This window comes from Bos taurus, chromosome 1 (assembly GCF_002263795.3).
Source record: "Bos taurus isolate L1 Dominette 01449 registration number 42190680 breed Hereford chromosome 1, ARS-UCD2.0, whole genome shotgun sequence".
Taxonomy (NCBI): Eukaryota; Metazoa; Chordata; class Mammalia; order Artiodactyla; family Bovidae; genus Bos; species Bos taurus.
Genome location: NC_037328.1, coordinates 21,311,015 through 21,333,002, shown reverse-complemented (window position 1 = coordinate 21,333,002; position 21,988 = coordinate 21,311,015). Strand labels below are relative to the sequence as shown.

At 39.6% G+C, this 21,988-nt stretch overlaps 1 protein-coding gene across 6 annotated transcripts in view; it reads left to right on the top strand.

Annotated features, from left to right (window-relative positions):
- The first annotated feature begins 4,872 nt into the window (after positions 1-4,872).
- The window catches only part of USP25 (ubiquitin specific peptidase 25), a 161,375-nt gene continuing 144,259 nt past the window's right edge, over positions 4,873-21,988 (top strand). For all 6 annotated transcript variants that reach the window (XM_002684646.7, XM_005201159.5, XM_005201158.5 and 3 more), the window contains exon 1: positions 4,873-4,988. In XM_002684646.7, the coding sequence (XP_002684692.2) occupies positions 4,944-4,988 (45 nt within the window). In that variant the 5' untranslated portion in view covers positions 4,873-4,943. The remainder of the gene's footprint in view (positions 4,989-21,988) is intronic.

The window sequence follows — 21,988 nt, the reverse complement described above, 5'->3', positions numbered from 1 at the left end:
GAGATTGTCTTAGTAAGTGAAATAAATCAGAAGAGACAAGTACAATATGGTAACACCATTATGTGGAATCTAAAATACGGCACAAATAAGCCTATCTACAGAACAGAAACAGACAGAGATAGAGAACAGATTTATGGTTGCCAAGGGGGAGGGGCATGGGAAAGGGATGGACTGGGAGTTTGGGGTTAGTAGATGCAAACTCAGAGAAGGCAATGGCACCCCACTCCAGTACTCTTGCCTGGAAAATTCCATGGACGGAGGAGCCTGGTGGGCTGCAGTCCATGGGGTTGCTAAGAGTCGGACACAACTGAGGGACTTCACTTTCACTTTTCACCTTCATGCATCGGAGAAGGAAATGGCAACCTACTCCAGTGTTCTTGCCTGGAGAATCCCAGGGACAGGGGAGCCTGGTGGGCTGCCATCTAGGGGGTTGCACAGAGTCAGACATGACTGAAGTGACTTAGCGCAGCAGCAGATGCAAACTATTGCACATAGAATGGCTAAACAACAAGATCCTACTGTATAGCACAGAGAACTATACTGGGATAAGCCATAATGGAAAATAATATAAAAAAAGTATATATGTGTATAACTGAGTCATTTTGCAGCAGAAAATTAACATAACATTGTAAATCAACTATACTTCAATTAAAAAATAAATTTAAAGTATTAAACATTTAATTTTATATGAAATGTACCACTTGTTTACTGAAGTGTCAACAATCCAGAGCAATGCAATAATTTAGGAATTATTAACATAATATGGAGAAAGGAAAAGACAACCCACTTCAGTATTGCCTGGGAAATCCATGGACAGAGAAGCCTGGCAGGCTACAGTCCAAAGGATTGCAAAGAGTTGGACATGCCTGAGCGACTAAGCACACACACGCACACACACACACACACACACACACACACACACACACACACAGTGAAGACATAAAATTCCAGCAACCATCCATATTAAGGCTGACTCATGGACAACAAAACTGACATTGGGCACTTTTTTTTTTTTTTTTTTTAAGAATTAGGATATCTGGCAATGTGTCTTATGTGTAAATTTATCTTAAATTTTCACTCTCTATTCATTCCAATTGTATGCTTTCTAAAAAAATATCTGTAATGAAACATGAAATTTGCTTCTGAAGGTTCTACAAAACCACAAGTAAAATTTTAAAAAACTTAAATAGGAAACCAGTAGAAGTAATTTGGGAATGATCAAAGTGGTCAGGTACAAACTACCATATAAATAGCTTTATTTGCTAATTATATAGAAAGCACCAGTAAGATCATTTGTTTTTTTCTTGTGGAAGTAAAAAGTCTAACTCAGAGGAGTATTAATTGCCAAAATCTAGAAACTAAACTTTAGTATCTGGTAATATCTTTTAGAAATCACATTGGTAGATTTTTATGTTAAATTTAACTTTCTTAATTTCAAATGTCAAGAAGTAGACAGACTAAATTTTAAGAACATCTATAATACAGACAAACTTGAAGTTGATATATGGAAAGAATTTTCATCTATAAATGAGGAAAAACGGGCTCTAGTAAGCTTTCCTTGACAAGTTATCCTTGTCGGGACTCAGTGTTCTAAAAAAAGGGCTTCCCAGGTGGTGCTGGTGGTAAAGAGTCTGCCTGCCAATGCAGAAGCCCAGATGCAAGAGTGGTAGGTTCGATCTCCGGGTCAGGAAGATCCCCTGGAGGAGGGCACGGCAACTCACTCCAGTATTCTTGCCTGGAGAATTCCATGGATGGCAGAACAGGGCAGGCTATGACCCATAGGGTCACAAAGTCAGAAACAACTGAAGCGGCTCAGCACTAGGCATGTTCTCATTAAAAATGTATGCATTCTGTCAGAACTGTCTGTCATTCCTTAAAATTCTGAGTTTCCAATCAGTTCGTAACTTATCAAAATCTTCTGTCAAAGATGTAAGATAGCAATAAATAAAAATTGTAATCTGTCAAAATCAAATGAGCAAATAAACATGAAAACTAAAAGCAAAGACCAAAAAAGTTGGTTGAAGACCTACCTCTAAGGTGCCCAACAAAGATGGTTTGCAAAGTGCTCCAAGTACAAAACCTTATGAGTTACAGTAATTCATGATTATTAAATAAAATAAAAACAAATATTTCAATGACCACATATCAAACTGACTTTTTTCTTAAATCAGATTAAAAACTATACCCAGATTTGCTTATGTGTATATTGTATTTTTGAGTATATCAATTCAGCAGTGGCCACAGGACTGGAAAAGGTCAGTTTTCATTCCAATCCCAAAGAAAGACAATGCCAAAGAATGCTCAAACTACTGCACAATTGCACTCATTTCACATGCTAGTAAAGTAATGCTCAAAATTCTCCAAGCCAGGCTTCAGCAATACGTGAACCATGAACTTCCAAATGTTCAAGCTGGTTTTAGAAAAGGCAGAGGAACCAGAGATCAAATTGCCAACATCTGCTGGATCATCGAAAAAGCAAAAGAATTCCAGAAAAACATCTATTTCTGCTTTATTGACTATGCCAAAGCCTTTGACTGTGTGGATCACAATAAACTGTGGAAAATTCTGAAAGAGATGGGAATACCAGACCACCTGACCTGCCTCTTGAGAAATCTGTATTCAGGTCAGGAAGTAGCAGTTAGAACTGGACATGGAACAAAAGACTGGTTCCAAATAGGAAAAGGAGTACATCAAGGCTGTATATTGTCACCCTGCTTATTTAACTTATATGCAGAGTACATCATGAGAAACGCTGGGCTGGAGGAAGCACAAGCTGGCATCAAGATTGCCGGGAGAAATATCAATAACCTCAGATATGCAGATGACACCATCCTTATGGCAGAAAGTGAAGAAGAACAAAAGAGCCTCTTGATGAAAGTGAAAGAGGAGAGTGAAAAAGTTGGCTTAAAGCTCAACATTCAGAAAACTAAGATCACGGCATCTGATCCCATCACTTCATGGCAAATAGATGGGGAAACAGTGGCTGACTTTGTGGGGGCTCCAAAATCACTGCAGATGGTGATTGCAGCCATGAAACTAAAAGATGGTTACTCCTTTGAAGGAAAGTTATGACCAACCTAGATAGCATATTCAAAAGCAGAGATATTACTTTGTCAACAAAGGTCTGTCTAGTCAAGGCTATGGTTTTTCCAGTGGTCATGTATGGATTCGAGAGTTGGACTATAAAGAAAGCTGAGCACAGAAGAATTGATACTTTTGAACTCTGGTGTTGGAGAAGACTCTTGAGAGTCCCTTAGACTGCAAGGAGATCCAACCAGTCCATCCTAAACGAGATCAGTCCTAGGTGTTCATTGGAAGGACTGATGTTAAAGCTGAAACTCCAATACTTTGGCCACCTGATGCAAAGAGCTGACTCATTTGAAAAGACCCTGATGTTGGGAAAGGTTGAAGGCAGGAGGAGAAGGGGACAGCAGAGGATGAGATGGTTGGATGGCATCACCGACTCAATGGACATGAGTTTGAGAGAACTCCAGGAGTTGGTGATGGACAGTGAGGCCTGGTGTGCTGCGGTTCAAAGGGTTGCAAAGAGTCGGACACGACTGAGTGACTTAATTGAACTGAACTGAACCATTGATTATTCCTTCTCTCCTGGCACATGGCACCCTCACATCCTATTTGCGTCCCATCCCCAGATTAGCTTGTGAAATTCAAGATATTTTTGAGGTTATAGACTATTTTCTTAATATTAGGTTTTCCTTACTATTCCATGTATAATCAAGTATTTCAATAAGGGTGGTTAATTGATAATTGTTTTGCAACTGGGATATCCTGTACCATCTAGGCAGTGATATTTTTGTAACATTGTCTGTTGAATAGACCGTATTTCATTTATGTCAAACCTTAGGAAAATAAACCTTATTTCTTAAGAGCCTGCCAGTGACTGGCACATGTTTGAAAGAAAGAAGTTGACAGAGACTATCAATATTAACTTATGTAATGATCAGTTATGGAGAAAAATATATTCCAGCGTAAGGCCTTCTGACAGCCTTTTGCTTAAATCACAATTGACTTTTCCCTTCGGGCAAGTTTACTGCTTGTGAAATTCCTAGAAAGGTCTGGGGAGAGGACCAGAGACTCAGAAAGAAGCAGGGATTCGGGATCCAAAGCAGTTTGGGAACGTTCAGGGACCTAGAGGAAAATGTTTGTCTTAGAGGACTATGGAAATCCGACAAATTCTGGGCACGGAGAGGCACGATGCCCTCCGGCCTTGGCTTGGAGCATCGCGGAGCCGCGGGTAGGCGTCGCGCAACCTGCCGCAGGGGCGGCTCCGAGGCCGGGCCCGCGTGGCGCTCGCTCGCCCCACCTCCCGGGACTCCGAGATGGGGGGCGGGGCTCCGGAGCGGCCCCGCCTCCCGTCCCACCGCCCCGCGGGTCACAATGTAGGGTTAGGGCGGCCGGCGGGCGGGGCTCGACGGGGGAGGAGCCGCCAGGCGGGGGCGGTGACGGCGGTAGAGGGAGGGGAGGGGAGGGGAGGAGAGGGGACGGGAGGGGAGGGGAGGAGTAGTTGCGGTGGGAGGAGGACAGCGCCATTCTGGCCGGCCGCTCCCTCTGTCCCCTTTCCCTTCCCCGCAGTGGCCTGCGAGCCGCCAGCGGAGGAGCGCGCGCGCGCGCGTGACGCGTCCGGGCTTGCTAGCGCCCTCCCGCCCCCCAGCGTCCACCGCCCGCTCATGGCCCGGGCCGCGGCCGCCGAGCCGCGCTGAGGCGGGCCGCGCGGAGTCGTGGGGCCGCCGCCGTGGCCCTCGGTGTCCGCGCCTCGCCGCCAGCCCGTGGTGCCCGCGCACCCCGGCCGCTGTCGCCTTCGCGCCTGGCTGGCGGGGGCGCTGTCCTCGCCGGCCGTCCGCGCCGCTCCCTGGGGCTCGGCAGAGCGTGGCAGTCAGGGCCAGCGGAGGCTCGGGGAGCCGGACGCCGGCGCGGCGGGGGCCATGACCGTGGAGCAGAACGTGCTGCAGCAGAGCGCGGCGCAGAAGGTGAGGAGACCCGGCCCCGCTCCTCCGCCCGAGGTGCCGCCCTCCCCCGCCGCGGCCGGGACCTCCCCGCCGCCCGGGCCTCCGCGGCCCCAGCTTTCCCCGCGCCGTCGTCCCCCGCCCCTGCCCGCTTTGGGGGCGTCGCGCCCAGTTCCGGGCTGCGTGTGGAAAGTGGGGTGTAGTTAGCGGGTTTCAGTCCACTTCCTTCTTGCCAATTGTTTTCCTGTAACCGACGGTGCTGGGTATTTGTTGAGCGCGATCTCACATTCCTACACTCCTCTGTATGACTTCCTAATTAAACTTTATCTTCCTCGTCCTTTTTTTTTTTTTTTTTTAAGAAGAAATAGCCGGTTGTCATCCCTTGTGAACCCAGTTTTCTTTCCAAGACAGGAGCCTTCCAGGTCTGCTATTTTGCAAAAGCCTCTCCACCGGAATTGAGTTGCCAGGTACAGGAACCAGGTGGACTCAATGTAGAAGTAGAGGATTTGGTTGGTTCCTTTTTCTTTTTTTCCTTTTTTTAAAAAATATAGAAACTGTCCCTTAAGAAGGAGACCTTTTTGGCCATGCTTATTTCAGGTATATTTTGTCCCCTAAGTTTGACCTTGTTCCATCCTCACCCTTTACTCTTGCCTGGGTCACACATTAAAAAGGTTGTTCCCTTAAAAAAATCTGGGTTTGTGAAGCTTCACATCTTTTCTGTTAAGTATACTTATGTGAGAGATGCTACTTTCCCCCCCTCGATTTTGCTTTCAGAATCTCAAGTGCACAATCAGGGGTTGCACCATATCCTGGAGAGTCGTTGGCTATGGCTTAATTTTTTTTGGGAGGGGGTTATTGGTGTGAAAAACATTTGGGGCAAAAGGAAAACCATTACTTTACTCGTCTTGAAATTATGGTGGTGACCAGGGTTTACTGTGAAAAGCTGCTAAAACTCTTCGATTTTTCTGGGAGAGTAGTGTGAATGCCCCACCCTGTGGTGTTGATATCAGTAGTTTTTTTGCATCATTATATCCTACCTGTGCTTGATTTTAGAATAAGGCCTACCTACTGTCGTAAAATGGACTGTGTATACTCACAGCCTGCGAAGTTTTTGCTTTGAGATATTTTTAGAATTTTATGGTAGTACTTGAAGTAATTGAAGATGCTCAAGAATTTTGGAAAGTGAGCATATTGCATTATTATTTTAGGCACTTTGGGGAACTTGTCTTGGAACTCTTGTGTGTTAGTTAATTGTTATTGGTTAATTTGGGCATCCCAGGTGGCTCAGTGGTAAAGAATCTGTCTGCAATGCAGAATACTCTAGTTCGATCCCTAGGTTGGGAAGATCCCTTGGAGAAGAAAATGGCCACCCACTCCAGTATCTTTGCCTGGGAACTTGCATGGACAGAGGAGCCTGAGGGGGTTTCTGGGGTGGCATGGGGCCATGGCGTGGCAAAGAATAGGACACCACTTAGCAACTAAAGAGTGACTGGGATAATTTAGAAGACGTTGCAGATTGAAGTTTATTTACAATGAAAAAATTCTAGTTTTAATAATGGGAGTTTAGAGCAGTTTATCTCCTAATCCCCTCCATTCTGTTTTGAATACCTTGAACTTTAGTTTTTGATGTTGAGTATGTGACAACAAAGTGTTAATACTTAGAGTAGCATCTTGTGGCCATAGTATACTGAGCAATATTTAGTAGGCTTGGTGTCCTTTCGGTTTATAGTTCTCTTCAATGTTAAGTATTAAAGCCTTTTTTTTTTTTTTTTCAAAGTGGGAAATGTAGCTCATATTTTTCACGTCAGATTTGAACAATGGCAAAACATTTGTGAGTTTTTTAAATTGATTTTTGACTAATGTACTTAGATAATGCAGATCTGCCCATTTCAGAGGTTTATGCATAAATTTGAATCACAAATCAAATTACTAAAAATGATCTTAGCCATCAAGTCCAGTTTCCTAGTTTAATGAGTCCCCTCCTTACGCAAAGGGAGTAGTGTTAGTCTAAAATACTACCATTTTGACACTGTTTTTAGTATGTGTCATATCATCTCGTTGAGATTGTGGACATTTTTTAGAGCAATACAGTCGCATTTATTTTTATGCTTCCATCATAGTGTTTATGTATTAAAGAAATATTTAATGTATTTGCTTGTCATATTAACATGCTGTTACTTTGTTACTCATATTAGTACTATTTTAAAATATTCATACAGGTTCAAATACTTTAAACCATCTACTTCAAATGAACTAACATTAAAATCCACTAAGCTAGTAACTAGGAAGTAGACTTCAAGCTAGTAACTAGGAAGTGAACTACTTTAGAAGAAACAAAAGTGAAACTCTTTGTTTTTAAAATAGAAACTATGAATTATTAGTAAAAGGAGAAGTGTCTAGTGCATATTGCATAACCAAAATTTTAGCCTATTTTCTGCTCTTCTTTAAAAAATTGTTGTATGCTCATGTATAATATTAGCTTTATGTGAAGAGCTGTAGTCTGGTCATTGGAACAGTTTCCTATTTTGTGAGATTGTTTATTTTCTTCCCAAAGGATGTATGATTATAATTAAAAAAAAAAGTAGCACAACACTCAGGTCTTTTTTTTTTAAGTAGCACAAAACTCACAGGTCTTCTGTTTACCTACAGAGTAGCTTGTCACAATGTAACATAAGGCAAGGGGTGTCTTTTCCTTTTCCTCTGTTGTGTTCTTTGCTTGCTTGCTCAAGTTTGGCCTTGGCAGGGAGTTGTGAGATGAAGTGAAACTGCAAAGAGCCATTTTTCTGAGGTTTAAGATGATACAGGTGAATTGGAGTTGGTAGCAGATTAGCTAAGGTTAAGTCCTGTCATAATTTTGGTCTTGAATATGTATATTCAGCCTTTCTGCTTGATATTTACCTAAAGTGTAGGATTCTCATCTCAGAATTTTGGTTCATTGATTCGGGTCCCAAATGAGGATTCTTTAGGGCAGCAATATAGTAAATAGAAGGCATTCTCTTAGAGACCAGATTAATTTGAAGAGTTGTGAGCTGTATTCTATTTACATTAACTGTATTCTCCTGAGTTGAATAAAAATTTTTTTTTTGCCGATTTTGTTTCACCCTAGGGCTTATACCATCTCCTTGCACATAGTTCAGTTTAGTTGCTTAGTTGTGTTTGCCTCTTTGCGACCCCATGGACTGCAGCACGCCAGGCTTCCCTGTTCATCACCAACTCCCAGAGCTCTCTCAAACTCGTGTCCATTGAATCAGTGATGCCATCCAACCATCTCATCCTCTGTGGTCCCCTTCTCCTCCTGCCTTCAGTCTTTCCCAGCATCAGGGTCTTTTCCAGTGAGTCACTTCTTTGTATCAGGTGCCAAAGTATTGGAGCTTCAGCATCAGCATTAGTCCTTCCAATGATTATTCAGGATTGATTTCCTTTAGGATTGACTGGTTGCACATAGTAGGTTTCAGTAAATATTTGATGAATGAAATAAAGAGTGAGTGCTTTCTAAAAGGAATGTAAACTGCAGGGGTTATTTTAGTTCCTTAACTGAATCTCACAATTTAACATGATTGAGAGACAGTTAAGAGCTTCGTAGCTGGCACTAATGGTAAAGAACCTGCCTGCCAGTTTAGGCAACATCAGAGATGCGGGTTCCATCTCTGGGTGGGGAAGATCCCCTGGAGGAGGGCATGGCAACCCACTCCAGTATTATTGCCTGGGAAATCCCATGGACAGAGGAGCCTGGTGGCTACATACAGTTCATAGGGTCACACAGAGTCGGTCATGACTGAAGTGACTTAGCGCACATGCAGAATCAATGAAAGCTTGAAATTGTGGACATCTGTTAGAATATAGGCAGTGTAGTGAAAGAATAGGATGTTGATCTAAATCACCTTTCTATGACCTTGGGCAAGTCATTAAGTGCCTCTGAATCTACTTTTAAAGCCTTGAAGATAGATGATTAGACATGAGCAACTTTTTTATATCCACGTGGTTAGTGGGGCTAAACGTGTTTATTCCAGACAGGGAGGATGAAAAAGAGAAAGAATAGGATAGAGGCAGAAGGAATCTTATAGTATCAACAGTCAGCTTTCATTTAATTATATTGGAGGTTAGGTGGGAAGGAAGGCACAGATTAACCTAATTAAGAATTGAAACTTGAAAAACAATACAAGTTGAATTCTGGGTAAATTTCTTAGTTGCAATAATGTAGTATTTCTAATTTAGAAATTGTCCAAGGTTATAGAATGTTCATTGGAAGGAATGATGCTGAAGCTGAAACTCCAGTACTGTGGCCACCTCATGAGAAGAGTTGACACATTGGAAAAGACTCTGATGCTGGGAGGGATTGGAGGCAGGAGGAGAAGGGGACGACAGAGGATGAGGTGGCTGGATGGCATCACCGACTCGATGGACGTGAGTCTGAGTGAACTCTGGGAGTTGGTGATGGACAGGGAGGCCTGGCGTGCTGCAGTTCATGGGGTCGCAAAGAGTCGGACACGACTGAGCAACTGAACTGAACTGGAAGTTATAAAAATATAATATAGCATTTAAAGAGACCAACTCCCGGAGTTCACTCAAACTCACGTCCATCGAGTCGGTGATGCCATCCAGCCACCTCATTCTCTGTCGTCCCCTTCTCCTCCTGCCCCCAATCCCTCCCAGCATCAGAGTCTTTTCCAATGTTTAACCTTATATAAATCACTAAGCATTATATAAAATGGACATTGTTTAGTATTAAATGGTTGGTTATCTTGTTATTAGCATAAGACTTGGTTTACTGAAAGAGCAGGATCCAGCTACTTATTCCCCTTTTATGCCTTTCCTTTCTCACCTAGTTTTGAATTTTATACTACGATTGTATCCTGTTGTCTTAATGAATTTTCATTAGTTCTAATATTCTGATATTCTTCAATATTTTTTGTATGCAGCCCATATCATTTGCAAATAATTATCATTCTGATTTCCTCTTTGTCAATTTTGGCACCTCTTTTTTCATATTATTTTAGCTAAGATTACAGAATACTACTAGGATTAATAGTATTAATTTCATTGTATTGTTTCATTGTAATATGAAATGTCCTTATGGTTACAAGTTTTTAAAATGCTTTGAAATCAGATTTAGATGTTGACTCTTTATCAAATGGACTTCCCTGGTGGCTCAGATGGTAAAGTGTCTGTTTACAATGCGGGAGACCTGGGTTCAATCCCTGGGTCAGGAAGATTCCCTGGAGAAGGAAATGGCAACCCACTCCAGTACTCTTGCCTAGATAATCCCATATTCTTCAATATTCTTTGTATGCAGGCCATATCATTTGCAAATAATTATCATTCTGACCTCCTCTTTGTCAATTTTGGCACCTCTTTTTTCATATGTTATTATTCTAGGTAAGATGACAGAATACTACTAGGATTAATAGTAGGGTCTGTAATGTATTGTTTCATTGTAATATGAAATGTCCTTATGGTTACAAGTTTTTAAAATGCTTTGAAATCAGATTTAGATGTTGACTCTTTATCAAATATCTTTTTTTTTTTTTTTTGGGCAACAACTGATGGTAGTATTTTATGATAAGCACAATTGTAATGGATAACACATAACATATTTACTATGTACTATGTGACATGATCCTCTACATAGAAAACCCTAAAGACTCCACCAGAAAATTACTAGAACTAATCAATGATTATAGTAAAGTTGCAGGATATAAAATCAACACACAGAAATCCCTTGCATTCCTATACACTAATAATGAGAAAACAGAAAGAGAAATTAAGGAAACAATTCCATTCACCATTGCAACGGAAAGAATAAAATACTTAGGAATATATCTACCTAAAGAAACTAAAGACCTATATATAGAAAACTGTAAAACACTGGTGAAAGAAATCAAAGAGGACACTAATAGATGGAGAAATATACCATGTTCATGAATTGGAAGAATCAATATAGTGAAAATGAGTATACTACCCAAAGCAATTTATAGATTCAACGCAATCCCTATCAAGCTACCAACGGTATTCTTCACAGAGCTAGAACAAATAATTTCACAATTTGTATGGAAATACAAAAAACCTCAAATAGCCAAAGCTATCTTGAGAAAGAAGAATGGAACTGGAAGAATCAACCTGCCTGACTTCAGGCTCTACTACAAAGCCACAGTTATCAAAACAGTATGGTACTGACAAAAAGACAGAAATATAGATCAATGGAACAAAATAGAAAGCCCAGAGATAAATCCACACACATATGGACACCTTGTCTTTGACAAAGGAGGCAAGAATATACAATGGATTAAAGACAATCTCTTTAACAAGTGGTGCTGGGAAATCTGGTCAACCACTTGTAAAAGAATGAAACTAGACCACTTTCTAACACCATACACAAAAATAAACTCAAAATGGATTAAAGATCTCAATGTAAGACCAGAAACTATAAAACTCCTAGAGGAGAACATAGGCAAAACACTCTCTGACATACATCACAGCAGGATCCTTTATGACCCACCTCCCAGAATATTGGAAATAAAAGCAAAAATAAACAAATGGGACCTAATTAAACTTAAAAGCTTCTGCACATCAAAGGAAACTATTAGCAAGGTGAAAATGCAGCTCTTCAGAATGGGAGAAAATAATAGCAAATGAAGCAACTGACAAACAACTAATCTCAAAAATATACAAGCAACTCCTGCAGCTCAACTCCAGAAAAATAAATGACCCAATCAAAAAATGGGCCAAAGAACTAAATAGACATTTCTCCAAAGAAGACATACAGAGGGCTAACAAACACATGAAAAGATGCTCAACATCACTCATTATCAGAGAAATGCAAATCAAAACCACTATGAGGTACCATTTCACATCAGTCAGAATGACTGCGATCCAAAAGTCCACAAGCAATAAATGCTGGAGAGGGCGTGGAGAAAAGGGAACCCTCTTACACTGTTGGTGGGAATGCAAACTAGTACAGCCACTATGGAGAACAGTGTGGAGATTCCTTAAAAAACGAAGTAGAACTGCCTTATGATCCAGCAGTCCCACTGCTGGGCATACACACTGAGGAAACCAGAAGGGAAAGAGACACGTGTACCCCAATGTTCATCGCAGCACTGTTTATAATAGCCAGGACATGGAAGCAACCTAGATGAATGGATCAGCAGATGAATGGATAAGAAAGTAGTGGTACATATACACAATGGAGTATTACTCAGCCATTAAAAAGAATACATTTGAATCAGTTCTAATGAGGTGGATGAAACTGGAGCCTATTATACAGAGTGAAGTAAGCCAGAAAGAAAAACACCAATACAGTATACTAACGCATATATATGGAATTTAGAAAGATGGTAACAATAACCCTGTGTATGAGATAGCAAAAGAGACACTGATGTATAGAACAGTCTTATGGACTCTGTTGGAGAGGGAGAGGGTGGGAAGATTTGGGAGAATGGCATTGAAACATGTATAATATTATGTATGAAACAAGTCGCCAGTCCAGGTTCGATGCATGAAACTGGATGCTTGGGGCTGGTGCACTGGGACGACCCAGAGGGATGGTATGGGGAGGGAGGAGGGAGGAGGGTTCAGGATGGGGAACACATGTATACTTGGGGCGGATTCATTTCGATATTTGGCAAAAGTAATACAATATTGTAAAGTTTAAAAATAAAAAGAAAGTGTGCAAAGAATTTTATAACTTCTTTTCAACTGCATTTTCCCAACCACTTTTTTAGGTAGATGCTTTTTTTACTTTCATGTGCTGGTTGAGGAAAAAGTATTAGAGAAGAACTAAAGCAACATTTCATTGTTAGTGTATGTTGAGGGTGGGCTTTAAACTCTGAGACTTGGGGGCTTCTGCCATTAACCATTTATCTGTATTGCTTTCTGGCTTGCATTTGTCCTGATGCCTTAGAATTCATTACACTAAATTTTAATCTAAAAATTAGAATCTTCATTTTTAAATGAAATTTGTTACAAGGTTTGTTTTTATAGGTGTATGGGCTATTATTAGCTCATACAAAGATGAGCTTACAAAAAAAAGAAGCTTTTTGTTTTTTTGTTCGCTTTTGGAATTGTTTAGGGTAGCATTAAGTTAAATCAGTCAACATTTGTAGCATTTAACTGTTTTTGATCTTTGAACCTAAGTACTTGCTACTTTGAAGTTTTGATGACTGTGACTTTTATTAGGCTGACCGCTTTATTTAAAGCACGTTTTAGTTATGCTTTCCTAATTTTGACTATTATCTTAAAATGTTTTTCTTTCATTATTTAAGAATATTTTTTGTTTTACTTTTTTTGTTATACTTTTTAAGTTGTTGGTTTTTAGTTTCAACACAATTGAAACATTCTGTTTAGAGAATATGATTTGTAATAGTTATAGAGATTTATTAAGAATTTCTTATGACTAAGCACATGAGGTTTTAATGATCATGTGAAAAGAATATGTATTTTTTTTGAGTTATAGAGTTCTATATATATCACACGAGCAGTTAGAGTGTGATTTGAATATTTCATGGTTTTATCTTTATATCCTCTGAGCAAGATTGGCGTCTCTACTTTTAATATAATTTCATCAAATTATATTTGTATTTCTAATGGATTTAATCTAAATTTGATTTTGCTGGTCGTTTCATAAGATATCATCTCATATATATATATATATATATATATATATATAGTGGTAACATGTTTAATCTTTTTATTGCCATCTGATTTTCATTTATTTAAAGAGCTTTTTCTTCTCTTAATTTTAAACAAATATGTTTAAACATGTTTTTGTGTAATAATTAATAGTTTTCCCTCCTTCCCTGTGCTCCCAATAAGACTGTTTAGCATATTTTGTCTTATATCTTTCTTGAGTTTATTGGAATAATATGGAATGGTAATTTTAAATAATTTAAAAAATTTTTACAATGGACTGTACATCAAAAATATTATTTTACTTAATTGTGTTACATATTAGTGACCAGTAAATTTTTTAAAATAGGTATTTAGATGTTTAATTTTAACTGTGCTCTTCTGTGTAGTTTAATGCTGTTTGACTTTTTTTTGGTAGATAATTTAACTTTATCTGTGTGTGTTCTCAGTCATGCAGGACTCTGTATGAGATTATAAGATTTCCTCTTTGGTTTTAGAATTCAGAGATTTCACGTGTGTGTGTGTGTGTGTGTATTTTTAACCATCCTGACAAAAATTTTTGATCTGAAAACTATAGTGTTCTTCTCAGGAAAAAGATATATATTTAAAAGTTACTACTGTTACTCTCGGAGAAGGCAATGGCACCCCACTCCAGTACTCTTGCCTGGAAAATCCCATGGATGGAGGGGCCTGGTGGGCTGCAGTCCATGTGGTCGCTAAGAGTCGGACATGACTGAGTGACTTCGCTTTCACTTTTCACTTTCATGCATTGGAGAAGGAAATGGCAACCCACTCCAGTGTTCTTGCCTGGAGAATCCCAGGGACTGGGGAGCCTGGTGGGCTGCCGTCTATGGGGTGGCACAGAGTCAGACACAACTGAAGTGACTTAGCATAGCATAGCATAGCACTGTTACTCTATTCCATTTTTCTTCCTACTCTGACACTATATTATTTGAATATAGATACCATTCATCTCTCTGTCTTGCTTCAAATTTCATTTTATATTTTTTTTCTATACTTTTGGTCTATGTGGTAGAATAACTTTTTGCTTTGTCTAAAATTATTTTTGTATGCCAGTTCTGTATTTGCTTCCGTCGTAAGTGGTCAGATACTTTTTGTCAGGTTTGTTTTAATTCTAGTTGGTTCTGAAGTACACAGCATGGAATTAATCATAAACGTTGGATCATAATCAGCTATCAATGCAAATAAGTTTTCACTTATTTATGAAATAGCAAATTCATCTTTAATGATAAGCACACATTGAACCCACTGCCTAAGGCAAAAGTGAGAACTTTGAAAGTAACCTGTATCTATCCATACAGTCACCTCATCCCATCCCTCTGTTTTCATTTGAGACTGTAATCAGCTTGAATCCTGTGTTCATTCTCTCTTTGATTTCCTTTTTATTGCCTCTCTGATTCCAAAGGCACATATTTTTAAATTTTAGTTGTTTTAACTTTGGAACTTTTTTCACCGTGCTATATAAATGAAATTTATGTGTATGATAATAAGAGTTTTAAAGGTTGTGTTTGCAACAACTAGACCTATTTGCACTTAATTTTTGTACCTGATGTGTTAGAGATCCAAGTTAATTTTTATTCTGTGTATGATTTTTTTTGTTGTTAATCTTACCTTACTGAAAGTTAATGCTCTCCCGCACTGAACTGACATACTATCTCTGTCATATTTAAAAGTTTTATGGAAAATGCTTTTTTATTTTCCCCCTTTGCTGTTTTGTTCCATGGTTCATTTTGTGAATACCATCCTGTCTTCATGGTTAAGGCTTCATAATAATCTCTGTACTGAAACAGTAAGTTTGCTCTTCTTTTTCCAATGTGCTTTGGTAGCTGCCTTAAAAGTTAGAATAATTTTACCAAGTTCTCTGAAAAACCCTGTTTGAGTTGTTTTTTTTTGTTTTTGTTTTTGTTTTTTTAGTAAATTTATTGACCCTGTAGACCAATTTGGAACTTCTAACATCTTTTATGAAATGGAGTCTTTCTATCCATCAACTAGGTGTACTTTTTTTTTTTTAAATTTAGCTCTACTTTAATATTTTTGTTGTTTCATTGCTAAGTCATGTCCAACTCTTTGGCGACCCCATGGGCTGTAACCTGCCAGGCTCCTCTGTCCATGAGATTTCCTGGGTGAGAATACTGGAATGGGTTGCCATTTACTTCTCCAGGGGACCTTCCTGATCCAGGGATTAAACCTGCATCTCCTGCATTGCAGGTGGATTCTTTACCACTAAGCCACCTTAGATCTTTAATTTTTTTTTTACTTGGCTTATGATTTTCACAGTAGAATTCATGTACATTATTTGTCCTATATAGTTGATACTTTCCAATAACAATATTATAAAGTGCTTTAAAATGTTTGTTATTTGTTACTGGTGTGTGTGAATGCAGCTGACTTCTGTAGATTGATTTTATATCTAGCCACTTTGCTAAAACTTTTTCTGATTTTTTTTTTTAACTTTACAATATTGTATTGGTTTTGCCATGTATTGACATGAATCCACCAGAGGTATACACGTGTTCCCCATCCTGAACCCTCCTCCCTCCTCCCTCCCCGTACCATCCCTCTGAATTGTCCCAGTGCACCAGCCCCAAGCATCCAGTATCCTTCATTGAACCTGGACTGGTGACTTGTTTCGTATATGATATTATTCATGTTTCAATGCCATTCTCCCAAATCATCTTTCTGATATTTTTTCAGAGATGTTTTTGGATTTTTTTATATAAAGATCGTGTAAATAAATCATGACAGTTTTATTTTTATTTACAATTTTTATGCTTATAATTCATTTTTTCTTGTATTAGGTAAGACGTCTGATAAATGTTTAGAAGTGATGATGGTGGATGTTTTTATTTTATTGCTAATTTTAAAAGGACAGTTCTTACTTTGGAACCTGATACGCTACTACTTTTTTTTTAGATTAAAGTTTTCTTTATTTTTGGTTGCGCAGGGTCTTTGTTGCTGTTCTTGAGCTTCCTCTAGTAGTGGCTACTCTGTTGTGGTGCACAGGCTTCTCACTGCAGTGACTTTTCTTGTTGTGGAGCACAGGCTCTAGGCGTATAGGATCCAATAATTGCAGCACGAAGGCTCAGCAGTTGTGGCGCCTGGGCTTAGTTGCTCTGCGGCACGGGGAATCTTTCCAAACCAGGGATCACACCCGAGTCCCCTGCATTGGCCACCAGGGAAGAATGGTACCTGGTGTATTTCTGAAGTGTTTTTCTTGGGCATATACATAACTGTTGTAAGGTATTGCTAAATGGTTATTCAGAGTGATTGTACCTTCTCATCAGGAATGTATGAGAGTTCCCGTTGTCTATATCTGTGTAACAGTGTTATCAACTTTTATATGTTAGCAGTTTTAGTAAGTAGTGGTACTTCATTGTGATGTCAGTATATATTTCCAGATTGACTGTGGTTTTGAACACCTTTTCATGTACTTATTGGCTATTTTCTGGATGATTTTTAAGTATTGTTTCTCATATATTATTCAGGTTTACATTCTCACAGGATCAACAATAACAAAAGCTACTTATTTTTCGAAGTCTGAAGATGGCAAAAAAGTTAAAGATGTTCCCAGAGGTAAAAACATTTAGGGGCCAGTCCTGTAGGCTTACAAAACAAAGTGAAGTTGCATACTTTTTCCTACATTTTATATTTTTTCTAGTAATACCTCATAAAAAGGCTACCTGCCAAAGAATGAAAAGGCTTTTCTTCTTCATGCCTCAAACTAACACCAAATTAATCTCTTTATTAAATAATTACACACAGAATAATAATCTTATGTCTGTTTTGTTCCATAGGGTACAATGTTACTTTCGCATTGTAGTTGGCTTGGAAGTTTGGAGAGAACTTGGGGTACTAATGATGGGGTGGGATGAACTGTGGACAGGTAAACAATTAAGCAGAGAAAGACGTTCCTTGTGGTTTTTGGTTCATGTGGGAACAAGACAGAAGAGTAGCTTGTTTTGAACTAGAAACTTATTTGTTGGGTTTTTGTTGGTGCTGTCCAGCCTGGAAGTGGGTCTGTCAGGCTGAGTGGCACTAGCTTTGAGGGCAGGATCGACTGTGGAGCTGAGACCTAGATCCTAGGTAAAGAGGAAGGATATTGTAGAGGAGTATGGAGAGAGGGACCAGGAATGAAGAAGCATTAGTGGCCAGGACCTGATGCTGTGCTTGTACTAATATGAGAACCAGCTATACACTTGCATATACATAAGTTTATGCATCATAATTTGAACCAGAGTGCATGCAAAATCAAATGTCACCTTTGTCTGAGATGGAGCTTCAGAAACAAGCTTGGACTCGGGGTGTGGGTCTTTCTGTATCCTCCACGGAGGCCTCTGAGCTGGTCTTGGCACTTCAGAAAGAGGACCCCTGAAGTCTTCCCATAAGGCTTTAAAGAAATTGGGTCAGGACAGGGCCAAGGAAGAGTGTTGAAAAGAAATTAGCATCAGTCCACTGCCTCAGGTCTAAAATGACCAGTTTGGGAGGGAAGAAGGAGCTCTCTGCGCAGGCCTCCTGGGGTTATGAACTCTGTTCTCATTGCTCCATACAGATTCTCCGAACTGAATTCCAGACTTCTTCCCCAGTGGGCTGGGATTTCAAGTTCGTAATAAAACTGCAGAACTAAAAGAAGTGATTATTTCCATTCCTGCTAGTGGCTTCAGAGGGAGGGCACTAGTGCATCTGAGCATATTAGGCTGCAGTGGGGTAGAGAAGGCAGCATATGAGCGTATTCGGTGGTTCATGTATAGTTATGAACCATTAGCCATTCTAGTGTTGATAGGTTAATTGGTTATCTTTTTATATGTTTATGAACCATTGCTTTTTTCCTTGTGGAAATCACATTTGTTTCTGGTTGTTTGGGTGGGGGGAAGGGGAGTTGTTTTACTTTTTCCTTTTTGATTTGAAGGAATTCTTTATAGTTTAAATACTACTTTTTCCCTCAATTTACATATCTTGGAGATGTTTTTTCCGTTTTCAGCATTTTTCTTGCTCCCTTTGTGTTTTTCTTCCATGAATAGGAGTCCATTTTTATTTAATCTCATATGTAACTCAGTTCAGTTCAGTCACTCAGTTGTGTCTGACTCTTTGCAACCAAATGGAATGCAGCACGTCAGGCCTCTCTGTCCATTACAAACTCCTAGAGTTTACTTAAACTCATGTCCATTAAGTGAGTGATGCCATACAACCATTTCATCCTCTGTCATCCCGTTTTCCTCCCACCTTCAGTCTTTCCTAGCATCAGGATCTTTTCCAATGAGTCAGTTCTCCCCATCAGGTGGCCAAAGTATTGGAGTTTGAGCTTCAGCATCAGTCCTTCCAATGAACACCCAGGACTGATCTCCTTTGGGATGGACTGGTTGGATCTCCTTGCAGTCCAAGGGACTCTCAAGAGTTCTCAAACACCACAGTTTAAAAGCATCAATTCTTCAGCACTCAGCTTTCTCTATAGTCCAACTCTCACATCCATAGATGACCACTGGAAGAACCATAGCCTTGACTAGACAGATCTTTGTTGGCAAAGTAATATCTCTGCTTTTTAATATGCTGTCTAGGTCGGTCATAACTTTTTTCCCAAGCAGCAAGCATCTTTTAATTTCATGGCTGCAATCACCACTTGCAGTGATTTTGGAGCCCCCCAAAATAAGTCAGCCATTATTTCCCCGTCCATTTGCCTTGAAGTGATGGGACTGGATGCCATGATCTTAGTTTTCTGAATGTGGGCTTTAAGCCAACTTTTTCACTCTCCTCTTTCACTTTCATCAAGAGGCTCTTTAGTTCTTCTTCACTTTCTGCCATAAGGGTGGTGTCATCTGCACATCTGAGGTTATTGATATTTCTCCCGGCAATCTTGATTCCAGCTTGTGCTTCCTCCAGCCCAGCGTTTCTCATGATGTACTCTGCATATAAGTTAAATAAGCAGGGTGACAATATACAGCCTTGACGTACTCCTTTTCCTGTTTGGAACCAGTCTGTTGTTCCATGTCCAGTTCTAACTGTTGCTTCCTGACCTGCATACAGGTTTCTCAAGAGGCAGGTCACGTGGTCTGGTATTCCCATCTCTTTCAGAATTTTCCACAGTTTATTGTGATCCACACAGTCAAAGGCTTTGGCATCGTCAACAAAGCAGAAATAGATGTTTTTCTGGAACTCTCTTGCTTTTTCGATGATCCAGCGGATGTTGGCAGTTTGATCTCTGCCTTTTCTAAACCAGCTTGAACATCTGGAAGTTCACAGTTCATGTATTGCTGAAGCCTGGCTTGGAGAGTTTTGAGTAATACTTTACTAGCATGTGAGATGAGTGCAATTGTGCAGTAGTTTGAGCATTCTTTGGTATTGCCTTTCTTTGGGATTGGAATGGAAAGTGACCTTTTCCAGCCCTGTGGCCATGGAATGGAAAGTGACCTTTTCCAGCCCTGTGGCCACTGCTGTTTTTCAAATTTGCTGACATATTGAGTACAGCACTTTCACAGCATCATCTTTCAGGATTTGAAATAGCTCAACTGGAATTCCATCACCTCCACTAGCTTTGTTCATAGTGATGCTTCCTAAGGCCCACTTGACTTCACATTCCAGGACGTCTGGCTCTAGGTGAGTGACCACACCATTGTGATTATCTGGGTCATTAAGATCTTTTTTGTACAGTTCTTCTGTGTATTCTTGCCACCTCTTCTTAATAGCTTCTGCTTCTGTTAGGTCCATACCATTTCTGTCCTTTTGAGCCCATCTTTGCATGAAATGTTCCCTTGGTATCTCTAATGATGCATGGGTCATGTTGGATAGGTCTGACAGAATGTGATCCACTAATAATTTAGATGTAACCAAAATTCAAAAAAAAAAATCAGAATAACAAGTTTAACTTAATTTGACAGAAGGAAATGGCAACCCACTCCAGTACTCTTGCTTGAAAATTCCATGGGTGGAGGAGCCTGATAGGCTATAGTCCATGGGGTTGCAAGGAGTCGGACACAACTGAGCGACTTCACGAGTGTTTTATAGAAGCTCACTTGGCATTTGCAGCTTCAACCGAGGAAAGTAATGTATATGTATCAGCATTATTCTTACAAAATATGGCTATTAAACATACAGAGTAGATTTTATTGCTGTTGTCATCTACATTCCATCTGTAACCTCAGTACTTATTTGATAGCATTTGTCTTAGAGTAGTGGTCTCAGCCTTTTTGTTGTCAAAAATCTTCAGAGATGTGCCCCCAGGTTTGATCATAATTTAAAACTTTATTTTGCTGTACTTCAGTAAATGTATTATACTTATTCCAGTATCTCCTCTGAACAGGTTTTATGATTTAGTGTAGAGCGGAATACACTTGTTATGAATAAGAGGTAAACAATTATACCTTACTTTTAAGTTAATGCTGAATACATATTATTTATTGAAACTTGTCAGTATTTTGCTATGAGCACGTCTTAGTGCCTGGATAATCAGGAGGGTGGGATACTACTGAACAGTGTGATAACTGCTTTTGCAGACACCATGGGACAGTATTGTACTGGAGGAATAATTGCATTCTAATTACGCCACCTCCCTTAAGAGTTGTTGAATTTTGTTGTGGTGAAGGTTTCAGATCTTTTTGAGCGTGCCAAAAATGCTTAGTATTTAAACACGTACTACAAACATAGGGAGTTGAGAATTGTTGGGTAAGAAGACAGTCTCAAGTAGGCCTGGGTATGGGCAAGGTTTTTGTAAGCTTGTCAGATTTTGCTGTGTATTTACAGTACATATATTTAAAGTATTTACATTTGGGCTATACAGCATACTAAAGTTTGGTTGCTAATACCATGGACTGTGTGTTTACTTAATTATAGGAGTTTTTCAAGGTTTGGTCTTTGGTTTTCTGCTTTCTACTTTGCAAGCTTTGAGTGTTTATGTAATCTGTCATTTGTATATGTTCATTACTACCAAATTTGTATTTTCAAAATAATTTAAAAATTTTCACCCTCACGTAAACTCTTGTTTCATGTTTTCAATTGCTTTTTTACATTTCTGCTTAGATACCCAGTTATCTCTCATTATCATGTCCATCTATTCATTTATTCTTTGTTTTAAGTAGATAGGTATAAACAATGCACTATAAAATAGCTTATAGTTTGGTGGTGGTGGGAGCCAGAAATGCATACATTATATTAGAAGTTAAGTGAAGTATATGGAGCTTCCCTGGTGGCTCAGACAGTTAAGAATCCTGCTGCCATGCAGGAGTCCTGAGTTCGATCCCTGGGTTGAGAATATTCCCTGGAGAAGGGAATGGCTACTCCAGTATTCTTGCCTGGAGAATTCCAAGAACAAAAAAGCCCGGTGGGCTTCAGTCCATGGGATTGCGAAGAGTCAGACATGACTGAGTAACTGATGCTTTTACTTCTTTCCT